We start from the raw sequence: 26,792 nt of genomic DNA, 5'->3' as shown, positions 1-26,792 counted from the left end.
TCTCTCTCGAATTGACTACTTTTTAACATACACGGCTTCAGTGGGTAATTTTAGGCGGCCCCGGACGTATTCCTGAGTTTTATCAGATCACTCCCCAGTGGGAGTGGACTTCACTTACAGGGCTAAGCAACAGCGTGGCACCATTGTCATTAACCCATGGTTGTTAAAAATTCTGGACATCGGGGAGGAACTCAGGGTGCAGACTGGGTACTTTCTGGAAGAGAACGTATGGTCGGTGGCATCGGCACAGACAAAATGGGAAGCATATAAAGGGGTTCTTAAAGGGTAAGCCCGTCATTAAAGGTGAAATATATTGCAAAATGGCGTGAGCTCCTGGTGCAGCTAGAGAAAGCCCTTCGGGAGCTTGAGGCGGCGCATGCGCTCCATCCTTCAGAGGAGGCATTGCATTGCCTGACGTTAAAAAAGGAGAATACAAGCTTAAGGCACGGGAACACATGTTGGCTAAACAGGTGGCTACCCATCATAGGCTCTATGAGCTTGGAGATAGGGCAGGAAAGACTCTTGTGTGGCTGGAGAGGAAGGAACAGGGTGCCCCAATTAACGATGCTGAGTGGTGCGGTGCTTTACTGCCCCGGCGAGATAGCGGATGCGTTTGCAGACTACTTTGAAATGGTGTACTCGCCCTAGACGACATATACAGCAGAGGATTCGCGTCAATTGCTGGCGGACAGTGACGTACCGACTCTCTCAGATATGGATAGGAAGCTACTTGACGCGGATCTATCCGATGAGGAGATTCGGAGGGCCCTTGGCCAAATCAAGTCTGGAAAGGCGATGGGACCCAACGGTACCCCAATGGCGTTTCTCAAGGCAGTGGCCTCCCAAGTGGTCTCACACCTGCGGGCAATGTATCAGGAAAGCTGGGAGAAGGGGTTTCTACCCCCTGACCAAGGGCTAGCCAGTATTGTGGTAATTCACAAAGCTGGTAAACCGGTAGATGATTGTCGTTCATATAAGCCGATCTCCTTGATCAATGTCGAGGTGAAAGTTTTGGCGAAGGTCCTTGCCATGCGGCTGGGTACAGTAATATCTTCCCTTGTGCACCCGGATCAATCCAGCTTCATGCCTGGGAGAAACACGACCCTTAATATCCGCCGGCTCCATAATGTGTTGGCGCGTCGGCAATATTTGGAGGAGGATGCAGTTATATGAATGAATGAGTACAGATTTGTAGAGCGCTGGCTACCCGGAGGCATCCCAGCGCTTTTAGACCCATAACAGAGCAACACCACTCAACAGAACAGGATGGTCTTCAGCCGCTTTCTAAACAATAGATGATTAGGTTCACGCCGTAGGTTATCAGGTAGTTGATTCCAACTTTTTGCTGCATGAACTGCGAACCGGCGGCCACCTGTACGAGAGCGCTTGACGCTCGGAACAGAGAGCAGATTGCGGTGGTTAGATCTTAGAGCTCTGGACGCTTGGTGATGGCAGAAAAGATATTGTCACTTGATGCCTCTATGGCGTTCGACTCGATCGAATGGCCCGATCTTTTTGAAGTTCTGGCGAGAACCTGGTTGGGCCCTAAATTTATGAGGTGGGTGCGGCTGCTGTACACCGATATCATGGGGCAGGTCAGAGTAAATAACCATATGTCCCGGCCGTTCACCCTATGGAGAGACACCAGACAGGGATGCCCTCTGTCGCCGTTGCTATTCCCTCTCATGCTGGAACCCTTGGCAGCATGGATTTGGTGCAACGTAATGACAAAGGGTATACGATAGTCACACTACTGCGAAGATAGAATATCTCTCGATGCGGACGATATATTGCTATATCTTACATAACCGTACAGGTCCATCCATATGGTCCTTAACATCCTTACAAACTTCGGAAAATACTCCGGGTACGCAATTAACTGGAGCAAATCCGTGCTATATATGCTCCATGGACAGACCCCCGCCTCCCAAGAGATTGTGAGCTGGTGGTCTCGGAGGATGGCTTTAAGTACTTAGGAGGCTTTGTCACGCCAGACCGGCTCTCTTTTTTTGCCGCAATTTGGCACCCCCACTGGGAGGTCTGCGGGCTGATGTTAAGCATTTGTGGTCACTGCCACTGTCACTGGTGGGCCAAGCTGCACTTTTTAAGATGTTGGCCCTTACACGATTCCTATATATTCTCCAGAACTGCCCACATAAGATTCCAGATACCTACTTTTTCGTAGTACAGAGTTCTTCAATATGTGGGGCGCGCCACCCTGGGGGGGGGCCCGACACCATCTCGGGGGGGGGGCGCGCACTCCACTGTAATCCCTTGGATAACTCTGGTATGGCTGGAGGGAGGAGGAAGGAGAGAGGAGGGAGGGGAAATTGACAGGGCACGAAGTGCCCGTGCTTTTGTTATGTTAACCCTCCCAGGAGGGGGTTAATTCACGAGCTGACAGCTTCATCTGCAGTGGGAGGTAGGATTACTCCTCTGCTAAAACCGAAAGCAAACCAACAGACACACTTCCGGTTTTAGCTGAGAAGACCCCTTGCCTCCCACTGCAGCTGAAGCATTTCAGCTCTTATGAATTAATCCCTTCCTGGGAGAGTTATCTCTTCCCAGAGAGGAGACAACATTTCCAGGGACGTTTCAAGGCATGGGTGAAGTGAGCTCTGGGCAAGGTGGGCTCTGGCTCAGGGCCCCAGCCTTTCAAAGGGAGAGGGGTGGGTTTAGCAGGTGTGGGGGGGGGGCGGGTTGTGACTGAAAGAGCCAGCTCTGTTCTACAGAGTCTTGTCGTCATGACCTTGACATTTTTTTAAACCCAATGTTGTAAATGGCGTTTTTCTATCATTAATTACTAAAGTGTAAGAGTCTATTACAGACATTTTGCAGACAAAATGTGTTTATGCGTCATGCAACATCCATATAAAAAAAATATTTTAGATCAATACAGGACCTCACATATGAGAAATGGAGGGTGTGACAGAGATTATTTGCAGTAATATTAGTGAACTGCTATTGTGTTACATACTGAAAGCACACATCACTATCCTTGAATATCAGATGTACACACATTTAGTATTTGACGAAAGAAGGCATTAAAGAGCTGAGACTGGATCATAAAATCAAAGTTGGTCCGAAATGGGGCCCCCCAAATACATTTGGCCCAGGGCCCCCAAAATCCTTAAAACGTCCCTGAAAGTTTCTTTTAAAATTACACAGGCAGACTCGCAAAATGCCAACCAGCCATGTGTTGTTTAAACAGCCTGCAAATTGCCTGTCTTGACACTAAATGGTACGTATTCATGGCCGGCTTTAGCGCTGGTGGCACCTGGTGCGAGAATCGTTTTTGGTGCACCCACACCCCATGACTGCCTCCTCAGATTCTCTCACTACCACCAGGCATATGTGCCATTCATAAGTTATTGCTAAACACAGCACCTCCCCATGAGGTCGGCGCCCCCTCCATAGGTCAGCGCCAGTGCGGCCGCACCTGTTGCACTGCCCTAAAGCCGGCCCTGTAGGTATTAATTTGTAATGTGACTTTTCTGTCTTTGTTCCCTTTTATTATCAGTCATGTATTATTCAGGCAGCTCTAGAAAACAATTAAAAGTTCTTTCTATTTATATTTCTGTTCAAAGTATGCACAGACAAGTGCTGAAAATACAGCTTTAGGTGACTGCTTATATTAATATCATCTGTGACATCAAAATAATAAGCTGGCAACCCTAATCATAAGATTGGAAGTTTGTTGAGGGATGAGCACATTATTTTCTTCCACCACCCTGATCCCTGGTTACTGCCATAATAGCAATAGTTTAACTCATTTGAAACCCTACACTGCCGTCAATAACATGCTGGTTATTTCAAGTGTCTGGGATTGCACCTTGCTTTCAGACAACTCGCTCCTCATTCTCGCCCTTCACTTTCACCCTCACCCTGCACTCACACTGATCCTGATACAACATTCACCCACTTACCCTCCATTAACAATGATCACTCTGCACTCACAGCGATCACAATGCGCCCACACTGATCACAATGCACTCACACCATTCACCCGCTCACCCTGCACTCACACTGATCACCATGCACTCACACCATTCACCCACTTACCCTCCACTCACAGGGTTCACTCTGCACTCACAATGCACTTGCGCTGTTAACCCTGTTCCTCACCCTGCAGTCACACGAGCACTCTACTCAACCTGCACTCGGGACACTTCACTCACCTGTCCCCCTCACTGCTTAATCTGCAATCTCACTCAAATAAGCCCCCCACTAACCATACATTCATTAGTCCCACTCTGCACTAAAATGTGCACCCAAATTCATATGGTCACCTCACTCACCCATGTACCCAAGTATGGGAATGTCCTGCCCCATCAAGGTTTTTGTCCTAAAGTACAAAAGGAGACCTCTAAATGCACTTCAATCCAGCCTTCCAGGGGCCCCTTGATAGAGACAGTTCTGTTTTTGCCCTGATGGCCTGGAATACTCCCTAAACAGATTATTGCAAATACTGTTTTGTTTAATTTCTTTTTAATATGATTGATGTGAGGGAGTCTAGTACTATTTGCAGAGAAATGTGTTTGTTTCATGCAACAACCATAAAAAAGTTAACTGTAAAAAAGTTAGATCCAAGCGGGTTCTCACATATGAGAAATTGGAAGATATAACAGATATTATTCTTTGTAAAATTAGTGGGCTGCTGCTTTGTTACAACAGTGAAAACACATCACTATCTCTGAATAATAGATGTAAACGTTTTTAAAATTTCGACTACAGCGCCTGTGTACCGTTAGTAGCCTGGCTAAATAGGGTATGGCAGAGCTGAAAGTAAATTATTTAAACTCAAATCTGTACTGAACAGGGGCTCCCAAAATAGTTTTTGCCAAGGGCACCCAGAATCCCTAACAGGTCCATGACATCACAAAGTCTGTCAGACAACATTGCTCTGAAGTAAAATAGACAACATCATTAATTTATTAGTTCTATTTTTTTTAACATAAACCTGACGTGTCCTAAACCCCCATTGCTTCAGGCAAGTAACTTATCGTACCACTAAGGAATTTTCAATTAGGTGTTCATTCAGCGCCCTCTCTGCTGACTTTAAACTGTCTTCGGATACATCACAGCTTGGTGGGCAATTATCCCATTATAATGCTGCCTAAGACGTTTGTTAATGATTTCTAGAGAAGATTTGGTTCTCATGCATCAGCTCTGAGCTTGGGAGTGCTTGAAAAATCTGACAACACTGTCTCCCTTAGTCCCTGTCTTGGCTGAAAAAGTCTGCAGAATATTCAACTTTGGGAGAAACTCTATTGCCTTTCAACTTGTCCTATTTATGTGAGATTGGGTTCTCAGCACTTGCAATATTAAAGGCTAAGTACGGTTCAAGACTGGATGTGGAGCACAACGTGAGGATGGCAGTAACAAAGATCCATCCACAGATTGACCATCTCTGAAAAACAGGCACACCTGTCACATTTATGTTGGTGATGTTATTATCAATCCATGTCCTGTGTAAAACAAAGCATTCTAGTAATTTGCGCACAATTTATCTTGGAAAGTGGTGTTTTGAGCTGTGTAACAAACCTCTGTCATTTCACCACACCCACTCACAAATCTGCAGTTTACTAAACACTCTCATTGTATTGAACATTATTTGCTGGATCTGCCCGGAATAGGCACGTGGGGGTCGATTCCAGACATTTCCGTCAGGTGGTTGGGGGCCCAACATCTAAAAGAAATCCGCTGGGGGGCTCAGCCAACAAAAGTTTGAAGACCTGTCGTAGTAGAAGGGGAGCTACGCACACTATTCTGGGATGTTAAGGCCCCGAGGATCGCACTTCAGAAATTAATGAAAGGCTGGTTTGATGGAGGCATCATGCTGCCTGATATATGGCTGTACTATTGGGCCTCGCAATTGGTGACTGTAAACCGGTGGCGATAAGCCCCGCCACATGACCCGGCATGTGCCCTGGACAGATATCCGATGGAATTGCTCTGGTTAACTTGGGGCTCTTTATTCTCACACTAGGAAACACCGTTATATAGGACCTACTCAGCATATGGTACAGATTTGGAAGTTAGCTAATTCTCGTTTGGGTTGGGCAGGACTGCTTACTAAAGTGACACCTTTGTGGTCTTCGCAGAAACTCTGTATGCTCTGCCATCACCAGTGTTTCGACAAGTGGGATGTAATTGGTATTTCAACAATCCAGGACTTGGTTAAAAAGGGTAAGATCCTCAGGTTTGAGGAGTTACAAAAGACCTGCTGATTGGTGCCGGATGAAGTTTTTCGATATTTACAAGTCCGCCATGCTTTGCAGGCGGCGTTCCCAAGCTGTGAGGACATACCTGAATCGTCCCCTCTTGAAGATCGACTGATGGACGGGCAGTTGCACTCCAAGGCAATCTCCTTGACATATAGGAAACTCAGTAATAATATGCCCGATTCCTTCAGAAAGCTTGAGGAGCGATGGGAAGGAGGCCTTGGGCCGATTGATGAGGAGGATTGGAGACAGACGCTGATGTCCTCGAGAGAGGCTGCCATCACACTTAAATTTCGGCTAATTCAACTTTGTATTTTACATCATTCATACCTGACGGCGAAAACGCTAGCGAAAATTGGGTCTCGACGAGATGACTTGTGTCTGAAGGGCTGCCGACAGCCGGCCACCTTTTATTATATGATATGGGACTGCCTGCTGGTGAGGAGACTATGGGACAGAGCCGTGACCCATATGCGGTCTGCACTGGGGAAAACGCTCACTTTGACGCCCCGCTTGGGCTTGCTTAATATATGGGAAGATACACACCTTACTGAGACAGAGCAGCAGTTCGTGACACTGGGATTCACATTACTTAAGAGGGAAAAAGCGAGGGGCTGGGGTGGAGTGACGCCGCCGGTAGAGGCGATCTGGCAGAAAGAGTTTGACAGATGCATGGTAGCTGAGAAGGAAGTGTTTGTAGCTAGGGGGTGCCCAAAGGAGTGGGTTAGGAAATGGTCCCGGTGGAATTCATACAGAGGAGAGATTTGTGTATCGCCTGTGGTGGAATTGGAACTACGGAGACGAAGGGACAGGGAATACTCTGTTTAATATGTATGTTGTTTCGGCCTCGATCCTAAGTACGGTGCTAAATGTAACTTGCAAATGTATTGTATAAGAAACGGATGTGTTGTCTGTCATGCAACTTTTCAATACAAATTTAAAAAAAATAAAATAAAAAAACGTGATGGATGGAAGTGAAAGGAGAAAGTCAGGAGTCCTTCACATCTCCTTACTGCCAAGGTGTCAACATGTTTCTGCAGTCATTGGTGTGCCCACAAAAAGGGGTCACTCTGGCATTCATCAGGACCCTTTGGAACCCAAAAGGGGAGGTACCCTCTGATCCTACCTCGATATCTGTGGAATGTGATCCTTCCAATACAGAGATACCTTGATCAACTCACAATCCATCGTCTGTGAAATGAGAAAATAAAGGGGAAAGGATAATCGCTCAGTCACCCAAAAACAACCCTACAAGAAGGTTACAGGGAAAGAAAGTATCTAACCCTCATATGCTTGGTCATACCAACAATCCACACACACCAATGGGACACTCGTTGGCGCTATTCGAAATTAATATGAACATTCAGTCCAAATTGGATTGAGAAATTCAATGTGTGGCAATAGCCGCTTAAAAGTGCCCACAAGGCAAGTTCCTAAAAAACACCTGTTCAAACAACCAGCGCTCATTAGTACTGCGTAAAGGAAAATCACTCACTGAGTTTCATTGATTGAGCCTCTAGAAATAGCGAGGTATTGGGAGTGACCCCCTGTTGTCAAACTCTGAAGAAGACACACACATATATATACACGTCTTAGATGTCATCAACAAACATAATTACTGAAAAGTGTGACTATGGAGACACCAAACAACCTCATCAGCACACTGTTGTAAAATCTCACAGTATATGAGGATAGCGGTTGCCAAATGGGCAATACATGTTTGGAATGGAAATGTTGCTGTTGCTGGTATAGGCGCCCTACAACCACATGATCTAATGGAAAATAAATCTGGAACCCACAGTGTGTTGTAAAGGAGTTTGTGTCCACCAAATGCCATGCCGTGGCATTCTTAACCTGTTTGGCGATGCACTACAAAAGAATACATGGAAATGTATCTGTAAACGGTAGTACTCAAAGTTGCTCCCTCTAAAAATAAGAATTGGGAAGTTATATATTTAAACTCCCGCTCTCTGTTAGAACATTCGGGACCAGACCTGGGACCCACCACCCCTAGCTCCTTACTACATCAAGGTGGGTGCGCCACCGGAACACTTTCCAAATCCTCGCCGCATAGGTGGGGCGACTATCTGTTTCCCGTCTACTAAAGCAAGAGCAGTTCTGGTCACTAGACAGTGGCATCTATGACGTCAAAATGTCACTGATATGAGGTTTTTCCAGCGAGTGTCTTTTTTTTTTCTTTCTTTTTTCTTTCTTTCTCGAAATTTGAAACCAGAGACAACATTTTATAGAGTTAATTCATAAGAAAACTAAATCTGTTCTGGTGAAAAACATATATTTCCATTAAACATGCAGTGGTAAATGGCAAGATAATGGCTGAGTCTCCCCAGCAAGTAAAAAGGGGAAAGAAATAGTTGTGCAGCAGGTGACACCAAGGTAAAAAGAAATGTTGTAAAAGTGGCCCTTGCCAGACAGTGGAAAAAACAGGCTGTGCAAGTCAGTGTCCTAGGGACAGTCAGAGGGTGGAGGGGCGAGGTCCTCATCCCTCGGATTGGGGGCAGGGGGGCGGGGGGGCGGGGGGGGAGAGGTTGTTTTTTTGGCAGGGGAAGGTCAGAATTAACCTTCAGCAGTCGCTAGTCCATCAAATAGGTATATAGCCCAGCACACCTGCAAGGGGAGAACAGCAACAAACCCCCCCTTTATCTCTTCAGGGTGTTCCAACGGATATCATCATTCAATCCCGTTGCATGACTTTTGAGTGTATACACTCAGTTTTGTTCCCTCAATATGAGTGTTCTCTTCTTGAAGGGTTTATTCTGGGTTTGTCCAGTACAGTCCATGAAATATCATTAATTGAACGGTTTTGTTCTAAATAGTGTGTTGTAAATTTCGTATGGGATTTTTGGCATCTGATGGTACTTCTGTGTTCCATGATCCGAGTTTTTACCCTCCTGGTCGTCATGCCTATGTACCATTTATTGCAGGTGCATGTGATCAGTTAGATGACCTGTTCCAAGTTACAATTCATGTGGACCCTCTGTTCCCACAGGTAGGTTAAGCCCACGTCCACACCCTTCGAGTCCCTCGTCAAATGACAGACGTCACATCTTGTGTGTCCTACAACAGGGGTCAAAGAATTTGTTCTGTGGTTCCGCTAGATTTTTGAACAGTGGGTCCTGTGTGAACCAGTAGATCCTTTAAATTGGCACTCCCTTTAAAAGAGACCAGTGGTTTCTCCAGAACCAGACCATTAGAGTTCAATATACGCCAATTCTTCAGTATTAGCCGTTTAATATGATGTGAGGCTGTATTGAAGGTGGTAACACATATGGTGTTCTTCTCCAGTGGGTTTTTCAACTTTGTCCTGGAGGGTTTCCCTGTTCGCATTAAGGGCTGTCTTTTTTGCTAGTTTTATCACTCTTATAGGGTATCCCTGTTCTTGAATTTATTAGTCGCAAGGGCAGCTTCATCATTAAAGGTCATCCTGTCAGTACAGTTGCACCATTTGTGAAGAGGGGTAGCAGGAGTTTTTAGGGATCAGCAGTAGCTTGAGTGTATGGGTAGTAGAGAGTTTTTAGGCCTCATGGATGGGATGAGTATAGGGGTCTTAAGGAGTTTTTTGGGCTCATGGATAATTTATGACCAAACCGGTGAGGCCGAAACGCTTTTATTAGCTGTATGCTGGTTAAATAAATCATTTAAAAAATATACTCCAGAGTGTGCTACAATTCATTTTGGAGGTATTTAAATAGAGTGCTGAATGGCCTCTGCGAGTAGTGGCACCCATCACGAAAGTGAGCACGGGGTCTTTGGTGACCTGGGAAACGAATGTATATATGTGAGCAAGGTGGTAGATATAACTAAAATGTGTCATATATATATATATATATATATATATATATATATATATATATATATTCACAGAAAAAACCATAGGTTATAGACCATATATAGTTAGGAATTAGCATTTACAAAACCTTGAAAATTCACTGAAAAAACCATAGGTTATAGACCATATATAGTTAGGAATTAGCATTTAGAAAACCTTATTTTACTCACACAAAACCATTGAAATTCCATATATAGTTAGTTGCACTAACTATATATCGCGCACCCGCAATCCACTGCTGATGATGTCACATATTACATCATTCATGACATGGTCAGTGACATCACTGATGACATCACTGATGACATCTCAAATGACATCACTGATGACATCACTGATGACATCTCAAATGACATCACTGATGACATCATGACACACCAATACCAGTTACTACATACGCACTCACTGATTCCTACGTCTACACACACATTCACTCATTCACCCATACAATCACTCATACATACAGTCACTCATTATTACAACACTATCATATGCACTCATACACCTATGCAGACAGTCACACACTGCCACTCATCCATGGAGTTACTCACACACCAAGTCAGTCCTGTAAAGAATCAATCACACTTCCATTTCTTCATCTATACAGTTAAACACAGAACACCATACTTCAGTGACATCACTGATGACATCACTAATGACATCTGAAATGACATCACTGATGACATCTCAAATGACATCACTGATGACATCATGACACACCAATACCAGTTACTACATACGCACTCACTGATTCGTACGTCTACACACACATTCACTCATTCACCCATACAATTACTCATACATACAGTCACTTATTATTAGAACACTATCATATGCACTCATACACCTAGTCAGTCCTGTGAAGAATCAATCACACTTCGATTTCCTCATCTATAGTTAAACACAGAACACCATACTTTTCACACATATACTAACACATACTTACTCTCTTATACAATCACTGATACAAGTACACATTGATATGCACAGAGTCACACACCTCCCAGCCAGCCACACACACACACTCAGTCTTCCATACATCCACTCATTCTTCAATATGTAAAACGTATTTAAACTTTACAAAAACACACAGACACTAGATGATGTCATCAGTGATGTCATTTGAGATGTCATCAGTGATGTCATCAGTGATGTCACTGACCATGTCATGAATGATGTAATATGTGACATCATCAGCAGTGGATTGCGGGTGCGCGATATATAGTTAGTGCAACTAACTATATATGGAATTTCAATGGTTTTGTGTGAGTAAAATAAGGTTTTCTAAATGCTAATTCCTAACTATATATGGTCTATAACCTATGGTTTTTTCAGTGAATTTTCAAGGTTTTGTAAATGCTAATTCCTAACTATATATGGTCTATAACCTATGGTTTTTTCTGTGAATTTCATTGGTTTTTTAACAGCTAATATCTGTAGCTGTAAAATGTATTCTTCTTTAAATCCAAAAATATATTTTATATGTTTATGAATAATTTTTTTTTTTAAATATTTTTTTTTCTTCGTTCCCGCTTCGCGAATCGGGAAGCTTCCCGTTAGCTGACCTTGATGCCGCGAAATAGACCGCGAGCCGGTAAACGTTTCTTTACCGCAAGTGCCGCGTTAGAAAACAACATCGTGACGCCTCCCGTCCGCATGACGTTTCACGTTGTCGCGTGATACGTCATATGACGTGCTACGTTAGCGAACTGGTACGCGAAGCGAGTCGCAAAGCGCAGGTTTCTGGAAGCAAACCGGGAGGCCCTGCAAAGCGCTTAACATAAACACAGCAAGTCATGTGACTTGGTAATAACACTTTTCATTGGTTCATTTCACTTTTGGTTTCCTAATGATGTAAGACTAGGTCATATAATCTAAAATGAACACTTTTGATTGGTTGAGAACTCTTGTTTTTCCCAAATGATGAAAATCCCTCCTTCTTTCCTCACTCTGACTTTCATCATTGTGAGAGAAAGACCCTTTGTGATCACTGAGCAATGGCTTCTTTAGTAGCTTCAGCTGGTGCTTCCCCACCACCTCCACCACATCCAAGGAAGAGTGGACCACCTGCTCGGCATACACCTATCATAAATCTGTCCCTAGCATTTTAAATGATTAATCCAGGATGACAATAAAGTGTGTCCTATCCAGAGGTTTGTTTAAGGTGAGGCCTACTCAGGATTGCAGATTAAAGTTACGCTTGATGAAGAATACAGAGGAGATAATACATGTAAAGCTCTACCAATGAAGTAAGTGATGTCTACTTAATTGCGCCAGTCACCATAAATGAATCCATAAGCTTCTTATCTTGTTAGACATCAACCGCCATATGTATCATATAACTATTTTGCATTTCCAAAAAAGCGAATTTTAAGGAATAAATAGCGATTCTTTACCATTCCAAATTTGCGATGAGAAAATTGCTAATTGCAAATTACCCATTCATTTCCATGGGCTAGGAGGCTCATATAAATGAAGGTGCAATTTGCGATTAACAATTTGCTCATCACAAATTAGGAATTTATTCCAAAGGTGCAGGGGTGTCTCAAGAACACCCTGCTGCACCCCTAAAAAAGAAATTTGGGGGCATATGGCGCACATAAATTTTAACAACATTCCTTTACCTCAACAACGATTTTCAAATCATAACTTCAAAACACTACACATGGGAAAATTACTTAAATTGTCCTTAAGACACATAAAAGCGTTTTTTGATTGGCTTTCCTGCATGGTAGGGTCACTCTTAACATGGCTATGTAACACAAACATTCAAAATCTAAATTTTCCATGCACATGTGGGAGCATATTTACAAGCAATTTGCGCCACAGAGAAATGTCTTACACTAAAATGAGAAAAATAACATCAGGGACAGTCAATTGCCTTATAAAGAACCGTACACCATTATGTCCTTGTCATGAATTTAAAAACAATTCCTTTTCCCCAAAAACGATTTTCAAATCATAATTTCAAAACACTGCACATGAGAAAATGACTTAAAATGTCATTAAAACACATGAAAGCGTTTTTTGATTGCCTTTCGAGCATGGTTGGGTCACTTTTAACATGGCTATGTAACACAAACATTCAAAATCAAAATTTTCCATGCACATGTGGAAGCATATTTACAAGCAATTTGCGCCACAGAGAAAGGTCTTACACTAAAATGAGAAAAATAACATCAGGGACAGTCAATTGCCTTATAAAGAAGCATACACCATTATGTCCTTGTCATGAATTTAAAAACAATTCCTTTTCCCCAAAAACGATTTTCAAATCATAATTTCTAAACACTGCACATGGGAAAATGACTTAAAATGTCATTAAAACACATGAAAGCGTTTTTTGATTGGCTTTCCTGCATGGTAGGGTCACTCTTAACATGGCTATGTAACACAAACATTCGAAATCAAAATTTTCCATACACATGTGAGAGCATATTTACAAGCAATTTGCGCCACATAAATCATAATTTTCTCCTTAAAGCACACTATTCTCTATCTAAATTAAAGAAATATTTTCTCACCTTAGCAAATACTTTGAGTTTGAAAACAGTCTCAGAAACACACCAATTTGTCTTCAGCAGAGCAAAAGGTATGCACTCCAGAGTCTGCAGCTATCAAAAGCACAGAAATGCTGTAATTCTTCACACATATTTCTCATGTCACCCAATCAAAACTCTTCCCTCACTTTTTTTCAAATGAAAACCCTTCCCCCTCTGCCCTTTCTGCCTATTTTCCATAGCAACCACCTCCTGGAATACCTCTGGTGTTTGCAAGTTCACACAACAATGTTGCAATTGAACTCTGAACTCTCAGTGCACCTGCATATCCAGTGCATTCTTTCATTTAATGATTTTTTATTGACCACTCAAAATACATCTTTCAAAGAACACATCTGTGCACCCTAACTTTCTGTTTTCATCAATCAAAATCCACCAATCACTGTTACTGCTTCATGAACACACAAACTCCACAGTTTTTTTTTTCATTTTACACTCTCATTTTTTCAACTGCCATTTCATTGCCACACTTCATCTGACTGCAGGAGAACCTTCTCTCACCATGTTTTCTGTCTGGATTGTTGGTCATAGTTATATTCACTGGGCTCAAAGGTACGTTGAAAGCAGGAATTTACCTAACCTCAATTTACAAGATGTGGAAATTAAGTGGTTTGGCCACAGAGGATTAAAATGTCACCAATTGATACCATTGGTGAAAACCTTTATGCATTTGCCAAAACCTGACCTGTTAATTGTGCACTGTGGAGGTAATGATTTGGGCACTTTGACTGGGGTAGGTCTAGAAATGCTTTTAAAGGACACCTTTGAGCAATTAATGGCACTTTTTCCTCAGACTGCCTTGGTATATTCAAATATATGCCAAAGACAGAAATGGAGGTGGTCAAACCAATTTTGTCCACAAATTGAGAAGTCGAGGAAGCATGTAAACAAATCTGTTTCAGCTTACATGAGAGACCATGGAATGGGCTCCCTGTACAACAATAACTTGCGTTACTACATGCAAGATATCTACAGAGGAGATGGAGTTCACTTCTCAGATGAGGGCAACAGAGTTTTCACTCTGAATTTAAGAATGTGCATTGGTACCTACTTATAAGTACCTAAATGTACCATAAACCCAAAAGCTCTTCTCAGAGCTACCCTACATCTAATCACTCACAATTATTATTTAACTCTAACATTTTCACAAATTTTCAACAAAATACGCTCCCTGGGGCGCTACCCGGTACGCGTACCGGGAGCTAACCTCGCGAAATTTTTTTTTAAAAATGTTTTTTTTTCGCACATATAAGCCTCCTCAGCCACCCTCAGAAAACCTAGGGGGTCAAGATAACTCTACCGTGCCCCCTTCTACCCATTCTGAACATTATTTGCCCTCCATCTTGTATCTTAATTCGACTGAAACACAAAATGGTGGACTCCCGGAACGCTTAAGGTCCGCGAACCGAGGCGCTCAACGGTTCGCGTACCGGGTCGCTCCCTGGGAAGATAAAGAAAATAAAAAATAATCAACAAATCCAACAATCAATTAACATACAGCATTTAAAAAGTCTATCATTCATTTTTCATTGTAGTACGCTCCCCAGAACGCTTCACGGTTCGCGTACCGGGCGCTACCCACGCAAAAAAAACAAAAAAAAAAAATTTTTTTTTTTTGCCCCGCGGGGCCCTTTTAAAACCTACACATTAAACCTAGGGGGTCAGCGAGGATCTACTATGCCCCCTTATGGTTATTTCCCCCTTTGTTTTGGCCTCCTCTTGTCTCTCGATCCTACCGAGAGACAAGATGGCGGCCGCTCCGGACTGTTTAGAATGTTGACAGACACCGGAGAGCCAATCAGCTTCGCTACGCGAAGTTTTGGTACGCTTAAGGTCCGCGAACCGCGGCGCTGCCCGGTCCGCGCTTACAGATATATATCTTTTTTTGAACGTTAATTTCTCAAAATCCACTGCAGCACATATATTGAGACCTACAAAAGGCACATCGGGCTACCAGTCCCTACAATTTAGCCAAGTTTCGTGCAAATCCATTCAGCCGTTCGGGCTAAAAGTGAGGCTAACCGCCCTATGGAAAACTCAATGTTAAAAACACGTTTTGGGACCCCCCTTTTTTCTCGGCCCCCCCTGGACGAACCCCCCCCAAATTTTCAGGGGCTGCTCAGAAACAAAATGTTCCATTTTCCAGAAAATTTCAGCCAATTCCGTCCACAAACGCCAAAGTTATTAGACATAGAATTTTCAAAAATCCCATAGGGAAAAAATCCTAACTATATATACCTACTGGCGACCGCCAGTAGGTAATATATATATTTCCCAGGTCGCCAAAGACGCGCTGCTCACTTTCGTGATGGGTGCCACTACTCGCTGAGGCGATTCCGCACTCTATTTAAATAAATAGTGGTGAGTAGTTATAGTCAGAATCACGTTTCCATACCAAATGGATTTTTTTCTCTTGCATATAATTTTGGTGCCGATTGACAAATTTGTGCAACATTTTCCCCAAAAAAGTCTCATCCACCACAGCTCCTTACTGGAAATTTTGGGGTGATGACCCAAGCACGGACCAAGAAAAAGGGAGGGGTCCCAAAATGCTCCACCAACTTGGAATTATGTAGTTATAAAATATTTTAGAATTCAATAATAAATAAGAACTATTTTTAACCTCAATTTATATTTATTTTTACTATTTTAAAGAATTTGTGTTAATTTAGCATTATTTCATATGTTTTTTTTTATTTAAAAACCTTATAATTTAATTGTAAAATATGTCTAATTAAATAATAGATATGTAGTACATATGCATAATTTAATTATACATATTTAATATGTATGGTTAAATAATAAATATGTACGACCTATGCATTATTTAATTATACATATTTTATAATTAACTAATAAATATGTAATATTTTTTATATTTTTATTAACATTCGTTTATATTTATTTATATTTTTTAGCAATTTTAACTAATTTAATTTAACATTATTTCCTATGTGGTATTATTTTAAGTGCCAGTCATTGGCTCTGTGCAGTGGTGGTTATACTACAATAGTGTAAGTTATGACAAAACTGTAATTTACTACAAAAGTGCAGGTACTGAATATCAAAAATTAGTAAACCTACTCAAACGTGTAAGTTACTTTTGTGACTCAGGCCCGTAATGTCTTCTTACAGTCAAAAGTCTGTGAACTACAGTGAACTTGGTTATTAAATGGGTGTCAGATTTAGTACTGAACCAACTGTCAATTCCAGCGTGGTTACGGTAAGAAGGGTACTCCTTGACTGCTTCTGTTGCAGTGTGTGTAGATAATCTACTTTTCTGGAATATCTAAACTGCATATGCTCGATATGTTTCCTTGCAGGGGGGTTAGATTTCCTGATTTTGAATCACATTGGACATACCTACTTCAACTATTTCGATGGGAATGTTGACCACGTTCGAAAACTGCTGGAGATCAATCTCCTGAGCTATGCCACCATGACTGTCACAGCATTGCCAACGTTGAAGGAAAGTGGTGGCAGCATCATCGTCGTTTCATCAGTGGCAGGTGAGTTTGTATATAATAGTGAACTGTGGTTTACTGTTGCTGTTGCTGGTCAATGATAAGAAATCCGACTAATGCCCCAACAGTGGAAGAGAATGCAAACTATAGCAGAGTCAATACAAATGAAGGCAGGGGTAGCCTCACATTTGGGGAATATCATTGAGTTCGGGCCACTCGGTTTGGAGAAAACAATATTGACTTACCAATGCCAGTGGAATATCCCTCTAGAGTGTACACCCTGAATATAAATCCTAGAATACTAATAGGGCACAATATCAAGGGAAATATAGAAAACAAATATTAAAAAATACCAACAAGTATGTCCACATATATTTACCTATGTGGTACATATATCTCGAAGTTGGGTAGCTGTGCACATGCACTTACTTTTCAGTATTTTGTCCCTCGATATTCTGTCTTTGCTATTCTTGTACCGCAATATTCTAGGGGTCAATATTTAATAGTACAATCTCCCTCTTGTTCCCATGCAAAGTGGGCTCAGTATACTAAAAATAATCTGTACCAGGATAAATTTGGTTCATGCCTCATAGTCTACAAACTTTATGACTATTACTTTAAATTCTGGTGTACGTAGAAGATGAATGATTTAAAATTAATTATGCTTTTTTGCTCTTTTTAGGGAAAATAGGAGTCCCTTTTACTGTTCCATATTCCACAACCAAGTTCGCCCTTGATGGGTTTTTCGGTTCGCTAAGACAAGAGTTTCACTTTCAGAAGACAAATGTCTCGATCACGCTCGGTGTCCTGAGTTACATTGACACAGGTAAGACTAAGCACTGGGGAAGAGAGCGATTTTTCCCTTTCTGAGTATGTACGTATGGAAGGGGCTGTTTTGTATGCATAAAGTCTCTACAGGAGTAAATATAACACTAATAATGACAGATGATTTAGGGCCTGATTTAGAGTTTGGCAGATAGGGTACTTAGGGTACTCTGTCTGAGGTGCGACTATCTGCCATACCTTTGGTCCGCCTGCCTGATTTACAGGCAGGCAGACCTTAAGTATGTCAGCGATAGGACCTACTCTGGCTCTATCCCCGACATACTCCTCTGATGGCCTGGCGGAGTTTTGCCCATTTCACCGCCCATCCAATTTAGAATGGGCGGTCAAATGGCCAGTTTTCACTCTCCCTTACTATGGTGAAAAATCTTGCAGGAGTGGATAGTGAAAATGTTTAAATGACCTCCACATCATAGGAGACAACTCCTATCTTATTGGGGTCATTACTTTTAGTTTTTTCAAAAACAGAATCCCACTTTGGGATTTTGAAAAAACAAAAACCACTTAAAAGTTTGACAGGCAGCTGGAATATCAGTGGCGGCTGGCATCTACTGAGGGGTGGGCAGGCGGGCGAGCAAATGGGTGGGTGAGCACGGGGCAAAAAAACAAACAATGAAGAAAAAAGAAACACACTTCCGGATTGTGACAGATGACGTCCTCCTCACTCTGACATCTTCTGCTGGGACTGAGGTGCAGGCCCCAGCAAACTCCCCTAGCCAATTCTGGCCTGCTCACGTGCTTTTAACCAGCGTGTGAGAAGGGCCCTGGTCGGTGGGAACGGCCTTTGGCGACACTCCCGAGTGCACTGGATGCCTGTACTTGCTCTCAACCTCGCTGTCTTTAGACAGCTGTGTTGAGAGGTTTAAAGTGTACATTTCTGACTGGCAGTCTCAAGACGGCTGGCCAAAGAGAGATACGCACTTTAACAGTGCAAAGGCAGTCCTCTGCACACCACTTCTGCTGCTGTCACTCAGCAAGCCCCGCCCGTCCTATTTTATTTTTCATCTCTGGGGTTTTGGGGGGCACTTCAGTGAGGCGACGCTCCTCCCCTCCTGTCTAATGTTTGACAGAGCCGTCTATTTCACTTTTAACACATTGACAAGACAAAGTTATTAGATGAATGCAGGGCTGTCTGACAATTCTAAATGTAGGGGAACGAGTAATACCTCAAGGAAATGCAGTAATTTACTCCATCCCCTTGATAAAATAAAGCCTGTCCTCCACAATTTAGATCATGCCCTTAGTGAGCATTTACAAAACAGCTTGTCATTGATGCTAGCTTTCAATGAAATGAAGAAATATGGCTAAAAGTATCATGAACGTAATGTCAATGAAACATGACCTTACTTCATCTTTTATACAAGGTTTTACCAGAAGATGTTAGAAGAACTAGAAACCCCATATTTCCATTGCGCCTGCAAGTTAATAGCTGGTTTGTAGGAGTGTGCACCTTTTTCTGATGTTTGAAGAAATATAGGTGGTTGCATTCTGCATACATTCAGTAGCCAGGGAATCAGATAATGCCCGGCCACCATGTTTAAATTAGTAACCCACAAACCCTCCTGATAAATAATAGTCACCGATCCTTAATTTTGGCATTTACCCGATCTCACTTATGTATGTTTTTAGACCGCTCAAGTAGGGCAGAAGTGCAGTCACCAGGGAACCAGGTGTTACTCACGGCAATGGTTTTAAACGTAATAAACTTTTTCTGTGCCAGTCTTTCTTTTGCTAATGTCTTTGGAAAGTTACTGCTCTCTTGGCCTTTTGCACGAGTAGCCTGTTGCTACAATTTAAGTGATGTGATGAAAATACATGGCTGGAGCAGTCAAATATATTTAAAGGCATGTAACACTGCATCAGTAAATGAATTTAAAGAAAATCGTAGTTGTTTTGCCTTCTGATATGTGATTTAGGAGAAAATGAAGAAGCTAAAAGGTTGCAATGCAATCGGTCTCGGATTAGTGAAAGTTAGAGCTATTGGCGTTGCAAATGACAATGTTTCTTAGTTATGTTTTTTGTTTGCAGTGGAGTGATTATTTGACCTATTTGAAGAGATAGTAATGAAAGAGAATGGCGAGGAAATAGTGGAAGTTGGGGTGGTATGAGTAGTGAAAGAGGAAAGACAAAACAGTAGCATAAACAATAAAATAAAATCCACGAAGCAAGGAAAGGGTGCAGTACTACAGGCTGTTACTAGATTTCCCTCTGGAATTCTAAAGGGACCTCTATTAGCCGCATAAGGTACTGCATCCTTAATGCAGCCCACTAAAGGATATTGTACCGGCATCTAGTTTATTTATGGTGACAAGCTAAATAAAGCTGAGAAAAATCCGCACATGTTAATACGTTCGTTGAGTTCTGGACATCATTAGCAGGCCCGGACTGGCCGTTGCGGGCACCGGGCAATTCCCCGGTCGGCTGCAAGGGTGGGGGCCGTTTTTGGGCCCCTGGGGGCCGTTTTTGTGACAGGGCCGTTTTTGCAGCAAAGCTGCAAAATCGGCCCTGTAACAAATTCGGCGGAAAAGCGGCCCTGGTAAAGAGCTTGGTGGCATCCCCTCCCTCCCCCAGGGGGAGGAGGGGGGGGCCGGCCGAGCACTTTGCCAGGGCCGGTTTTGGTTCCCAGTTCGGCCCTGATCATTAGTATTGGAGAGTTTATCAGATCTGAGGCCAGGGCTGTGAAATGACCAGACTTATGAGCGCCATCTCTCTGGTTCCATGATTGATTTTTATAAAATCACACCTTAGTAGTCCAGTGTCACCCTATTCCTTCTGACAGCTCTACCTTTTTGCAGTGCGTGTTTATTTCTCTCTGAGTGTTGTCAGGGGAGGCGCAGCCTCAGTCACCAGCGAGGCCCATTTGTTGTGATATCAGCCCCTCACATACAGTTGACAGTTTACTTTGTAGATTCACCACATGGTCGCATTCCTATGCCTGCTGCGGTTGCTTTGATGTCTGAAGAGGAATTTAAGGCAGTTTTGGGGATTCTCTCATCCCACACATGGAGCAAACCGAGCTCTCCGTGAACTCCTGCAACCTATGTGCACTTTCCCCTCATACCACAACCTTTCACCACAAAGTAGAAAGCTTGGAAAATCACCAGAGTGGTGGGGGCATTCAGTGAGTGTGACCAAATGTTATATGGGAGTCTAAGACGGTTTCCTCTATTGAATGGGTGTGCTTTGTTTTATTTACTTTCCAGTAAAACACACTATTATCCCACTGCCTTTAATGAAGTGCAAGTCACATGGTAAAAAGCATTTACGTCTTTGCTGCAGGATATTGTACGTCAATCTGTGGTGTACATTCAATTGGCCAGAGAGTGTAGTCTGCATTAGATGATAAAAGTGCAAATCCTTTTTCATGTAGTTAGCGTCATAAATTGGGAAATGTGTGCTTATTTCTGATCTCTGTTTGAGCTAGAGTGTGCTAGGTTGTTCTTGTGCAAGATGGTGTAAAGCCACTGGTAAAACGTTTGTAAACAACGGACATTCAAGGTTTTCTTTGGTTAGGTTGTAAGAGCGCCCAACACCTCAGGAAGTGTGGTTGCGAGTCCACATAACACCTTTGCTGTGTTCCATGCTCAATGCCATGGAGTGCTACGCAAACAAATGATGGACGGAATGTTGAATGAATCATATATTCACCCCAGTCAAGAGATCTGTTATGTTATGTTATGTTACCACGCATTTATAGCGCGCACAGCTACCCGGAAGTGTCCCTGCACGATAGACCAATGCGGGGGTGAGCGAAAGTAGAAGTAGGAACCAAGCCATCTAATTAAAACGTAGGGTTTTCAATTGCTTCTTAAATGTCCTCAGATCGTGATTATTTCTAAACCCAAAGGGCAGACTATTCCAGGCCCTAGCTGCCTTTACAGAGAGGGAACTCCCTCCCGTTCTGACAAGGCAATAGCGTGGAATGGCAACAAGACATTGACCTGTTGAACGGAGAAGCCTGGATGGCGTATAGAAATTAAAACGCCTCCTGAGATAACAGGGTCCGGACTAGTAAAGGGCACTGTGAGTGATAGTAAGTGCCTTAAACAAAATGCGCTGGTCAACAGGGAGCCAATGCAAGTTGCGAAAACACTGCTTGATTCCAAGGCTACGCGGAATGCCTAAAAGCATTCTAGCGGCCACATTCTGAATGGTCTGAAGCTTTTTTATCTGATAGCAAGGAAGACCAATATAAAGAGAATTGGCATAATCAAGCCGCGACAGAATAAGAGTGCGGGTCACCATTTCTTTGGCCGCCTTTGGCAGGAGCGGCAGGAATTTCCTAAGAAGCTTCAATGTCCCAAAGCACACTCCTGCCAGCTTTTTGGTCTGAGTTCGAAATCGAAGATCCTTGCTGAACCAAATTCCCCGTTTTTTTGATGGACTACCCTGGGTTTCTGTTTTGGGGAAACCTGTTGGCCACAAGTCATCACGGAAATTTGGCGGGAAGGTCCCATAAAGAAGAACCTCTGATTTTTCCTAGTTACATTTAAGTTGGACCAGGGACAGCCAATTAAACACTTCCATCAGGCAGTTTCTAGCTGATTCCACAGAAGTCTCATCTTTCTTCCATGTGAATAGCAACTGGGTGTCATCAGCGTAAGCTATAATTTTGGCACCCAATCCTTCTGCCAAATATATCAGTGGGGTCATATACACATTAAAAAGCAAAGGCCTCAATGTAGAGCCCTGATGGATGCCTGTAGTAATGCTTCTAGGTGTAGAAGAAAAAGGCGGGACCCACACTTGTTGCAATCCAGTCCCACACCAGGCCAGAAATTCCAATATTAGATAGGCGAGCTAACAGCTGTTGGTGTGGAACCGTATCAAATGCGGCAGAGAGGTCTAAATAAAATCAGGGCCGCTCTGCCACCAGAATCACAACAGTCCCTAATAGCCTCTGTTATCTTGACCAAAGCAGTCTTGGTGCTGTAAGAGGCTCTAAAACTGGACTGAGTTGGGTGAAGAGCACCAGAGGTTTTGATAAATTCAGACAGCTGTTTGGAGACCGCCTTCTCACAGACCTTTGCCACAGCTGGAAGGAGAGAGATTGGTCGATAGCTAGCCAGGGTGTCTGGGTTCAATGAGGGTTTTTTTTTTAACAAGGGTAATAACTTAGCCTGTTTCCATTCCACAGGCACCGTGGCAGACTGCAGGGACAAGTTAATGATATTAATAACTTCGGGATTAACTACTGTTGCCAAATGCCTGGCGAGGCAAGGTACTGCCGGGGATCCTGATTTGAGTGCTTTAAGAATGGCCAGAGTATCGGCCAGTGGAATGGGCGTGAATCCTGTCAAGGTCATACGTGTGCGATCCGGCTGGCTAATGGCATGGGCCAGATATTCAGTCAGGCCTAGGCTAGCTGGCCCCAAACTGAACTGAATTGCTTGTATTTTGTTGATAAACAAATCAGAGAGTTGTTCGCACCAGGAATTGGAGGCGGGGCAGCCTTACTTTCTGCAACTGGCTTCAAAAAGCTCTGGACAATCGAGAAGATTTCCTTTGAATTATTCCTGGATTGAGCAATGCACTCCGCATAAAACTGACCTTTAGCGCTCTTAACTGCATCATAGTAACAGTTCTGACATTTCCTAAGAGCTAATTTGGCTAGTGGGCAGTACGCTTGTCGCCAGCTGTGTTCTAATTTTATACACACTTTTTTATCTTTAAGTTCCTTGGAGAACCAGGGCTTAGATGGAGTCATTCTAACTCTCTTATGATCCTGAGGTATAGCCAGTTGATCCACTGCTCTCGCAATCCAATTGTGAAAGCTTCCTACTGCCTCAGACCCTCCCTCCCACGCCAATGTAGGTGACTCTGACAAGACCCTGCCAAAAGCTACCGGCTCTAGACGAGCGGGAGGACTACTTTCAATTAACCTCGATGGTGGATCTGGAGATGTAATTAACCAAGAAAAATGGATTAAGGAGTGATCAGACCAAGTGACCGGCAGAGGATCTTGAACTGTTAAAGAGAAATTAGAACATATCACATGGTGAGCAAGAAAACGATGGATTTAAGCAGAGATCTTTGTACTGGGGTGAATGTATGACATTGTTCTGCTTGCTGTCCATCATTTGTTCTTTTTGAATGCCATAGAGAGCTGACGGAGATTTTGTTCCCCACTTTTGTCTATTATCACCGTTCCATGAACTGTTAGCCATCATTTAGCACACTGCCCTTGGATGGAGGGTATTTCTTCAAGGGGTTTTAACACAGACAGAAATCCTAAAAAGTGTGGCTCAATGATTAGAGCGGCAGACCCTGATGCAGAGGTCTGGCCCGGGACCAGGGTTCAATTCCCGCCTCGGCGGGTCTTGGGTTCAATAATTCCCTCGGACCTGATATTTCTCTCGCCTCGGTGCCTATTCTAATCATGGGTCCCACTCTGCAACTCTGGGCAATAGCTTGCTTAATCTCCACAACGGCCCCCAACAGCGCTAGGATGCCGGGCTTCACCGGGGGTGCCCAGGAGTGGACACTTCACAGGGAAAAGCCAGGAAGGGTTCCCCAGCGGTATGTGTACAAGCGCCTTGATGCCCTTGCGGTGATACGTGCACTATACAAGTACTACATTTTTTTTCTTATGTCCGTGGCACATTTAGTGCTTTGCCAGGTGAGCTGGACTCTTGTTTCACCAATCATCTTAATTGCATTTTAAAAGGACACAATCAGTTAGTTACAATGAGTGACAACACATATGATGGTGTTTGAATTTACAAGCCACCTTGCACTTAAATGCATGTGAATTGTTGCGTTCCATTGTTTGCCTCTTTCAAGACAGTCATAGACAGCGAAAGACAAGATCCGACTTGTCTGCTGAAGGAGGGAAGGATGGAATGACAGGCTTTACTAGTGTTCAAGGAATGTGCCTGCCTCACCAGGCCATTGGGCACAGAATGCTGAACTAAGCCAGATGTGTAAACATCGTTCTCGAGCTCAAGACCAAGGTTTATTGACTTGCATAAAGTACTTTCAAATATAAATAGTCTTTCTGCATGGTGTCTGGTTGAACCATGGGTATTTTTTTCCCCATAATGTACTAATTAGTGGCCATATCGGTGTAACTGCTGTGCAGAGTAATATGTAGTGAGTGCAGGCGTCTAACACTCATCATTGTGTGAAGTTGCAGGTCAATAGCATTCCACAGTGCTTCTGCACACATTTGTGGTCTGTTAAAGTGCACATGCACAGGGAAGCAGCCTGTGACCACTCACACAGTGGCGCAAGAGAGCAGCATGGCGCTGTGTGTTTAAACATCCCTTGTGAAAAGCACTCCTAAAGGGTAAAAAAAAAGCATCGAAGGCGGAATGTGATGGCAGAAAAGCAATGGGTAGGGCAGGAGAGAGGCCAGGGAGGGTGTGGAGCTAACTGAGCAGGAAGTTAAAAGAAGGCTAGGCACGCACCTCTGTGGCAGGAAACTATCATGCAAAGCATGCCCAGACAGGAGGAGGGACCATTGTGTCCAATGAAGGAGCGTTGTGGCCGACCAAAGGAAACCATTAGTGAATTAGCCACGGGGCAAAATTGAAAGGAAGGACCAACATTGACATACACCAATAGTAAGCCAGCATTTCTGAATGCCAGACAATAAGCAATGGCAATAGGTGTGTGTGCGAAAAGCCCACAGAAGTAGATACAACAGGTCGAAGCTCAACCTAAATATGGCTTTAAATCAGTGATCCAACATGTATACAAACAAAATTACAAAGACAAGCTCATGTGCACAACCTTCTAGTAAATGGAAGGTTGCAGGCTTATTACATATGGGGGACTCCCATCCTTAGCAGTTAACCCATTTTCTTACAGCACTAAACTAAAATCCCTTTGGAGAGACCAGCCCTACACCTTCCCACGCATGTTGTTTTATTTCATTAAGAACGTAAATGTAAAGCCCATACAAACCAGTTTTCGAGACATGTATAACCACAAACTGAACACAAGAAGTCACACTGCAAATTAAGACACAAAACATGACTTTCAAAATAAACAAAAATTAAAAATATAAAAACATTCAGGAAATGAACAGGCAAGACCACATCCACTGGATTGCGATCTTGAGTGCACATGCAAAAATGCGTTCAGTCAACCTAATAGCCACTTCAAACGCCTAATCAAAGATGAAGAAACAGGAAATGCAACTGCCACTAAGGAGAAAACCAATTCAAAATCAGAAATAGATCCATTCACCCAGAGTTATCCCACAGTTACACTCCCTTTAGAATACAAGCATTTGCAATGCAATAGGTCTCGTCTTTGGGACCATATAAGTATAAGTATTTAGTGATGAAGCACATTATTTTAGATTAGTGTGACATAGATCTCCTTGGCTAGAAATGTATCACTGTGTAAGCGCTCCATCAAATACTAAAGCTGGAACATGTTGAAAGTGCTGCTTGCTAGATATTGTCTGATACGTTCTGCATTTTCTAAGACGGTTACCAGTGCCAAAATTATTTTAAATAGATATAAGCGATCCCACATCAATATTAGAAAGTGCACCATGAATTGAGAGTAGGTATATAATCATATAAAAGTTTCAGATTTATAATACGATTATTTAGATACAAAAAATAAAAATAAAAAGGTTATACAAATAGAGAGATTAAACAAGTCCATATCATAATTATGCATATAGGACAACAGTGCATTATATTTGATAAAAAGTAGGAAAATAATGAATTTTGTGAAATCAAGGGGGCTGAGAGAGCGCCATATAAAGTGAATTTTGTAGAGGTGCACCATATGTACAAGTAGTCAGCACCCGGATATATGGAGGACCTTTAATCATGTTTAGATGCGATATATGACAAAGCATTTGAATGAATTGACATCTGAAAATGTGCAGAAC

At 42.8% G+C, this 26,792-nt stretch overlaps 1 protein-coding gene across 1 annotated transcript in view; it reads left to right on the top strand.

Annotated features, from left to right (window-relative positions):
• The window catches only part of HSD11B1 (hydroxysteroid 11-beta dehydrogenase 1), a 285,656-nt gene that overhangs the window by 134,385 nt on the left and 124,479 nt on the right, over positions 1 to 26,792 (top strand). The window contains exons 4-5 of the mRNA XM_078644497.1: positions 16,955 to 17,140; positions 17,778 to 17,921. Coding sequence (XP_078500623.1) covers positions 16,955 to 17,140; positions 17,778 to 17,921 — 330 coding nt within the window. The remainder of the gene's footprint in view (positions 1 to 16,954; positions 17,141 to 17,777; positions 17,922 to 26,792) is intronic.

This window comes from Lissotriton helveticus, chromosome 5_1 (assembly GCF_964261635.1).
Source record: "Lissotriton helveticus chromosome 5_1, aLisHel1.1, whole genome shotgun sequence".
NCBI classification, from domain to species: Eukaryota; Metazoa; Chordata; class Amphibia; order Caudata; family Salamandridae; genus Lissotriton; species Lissotriton helveticus.
This window is presented reverse-complemented; position numbering and strand designations above follow the sequence as displayed.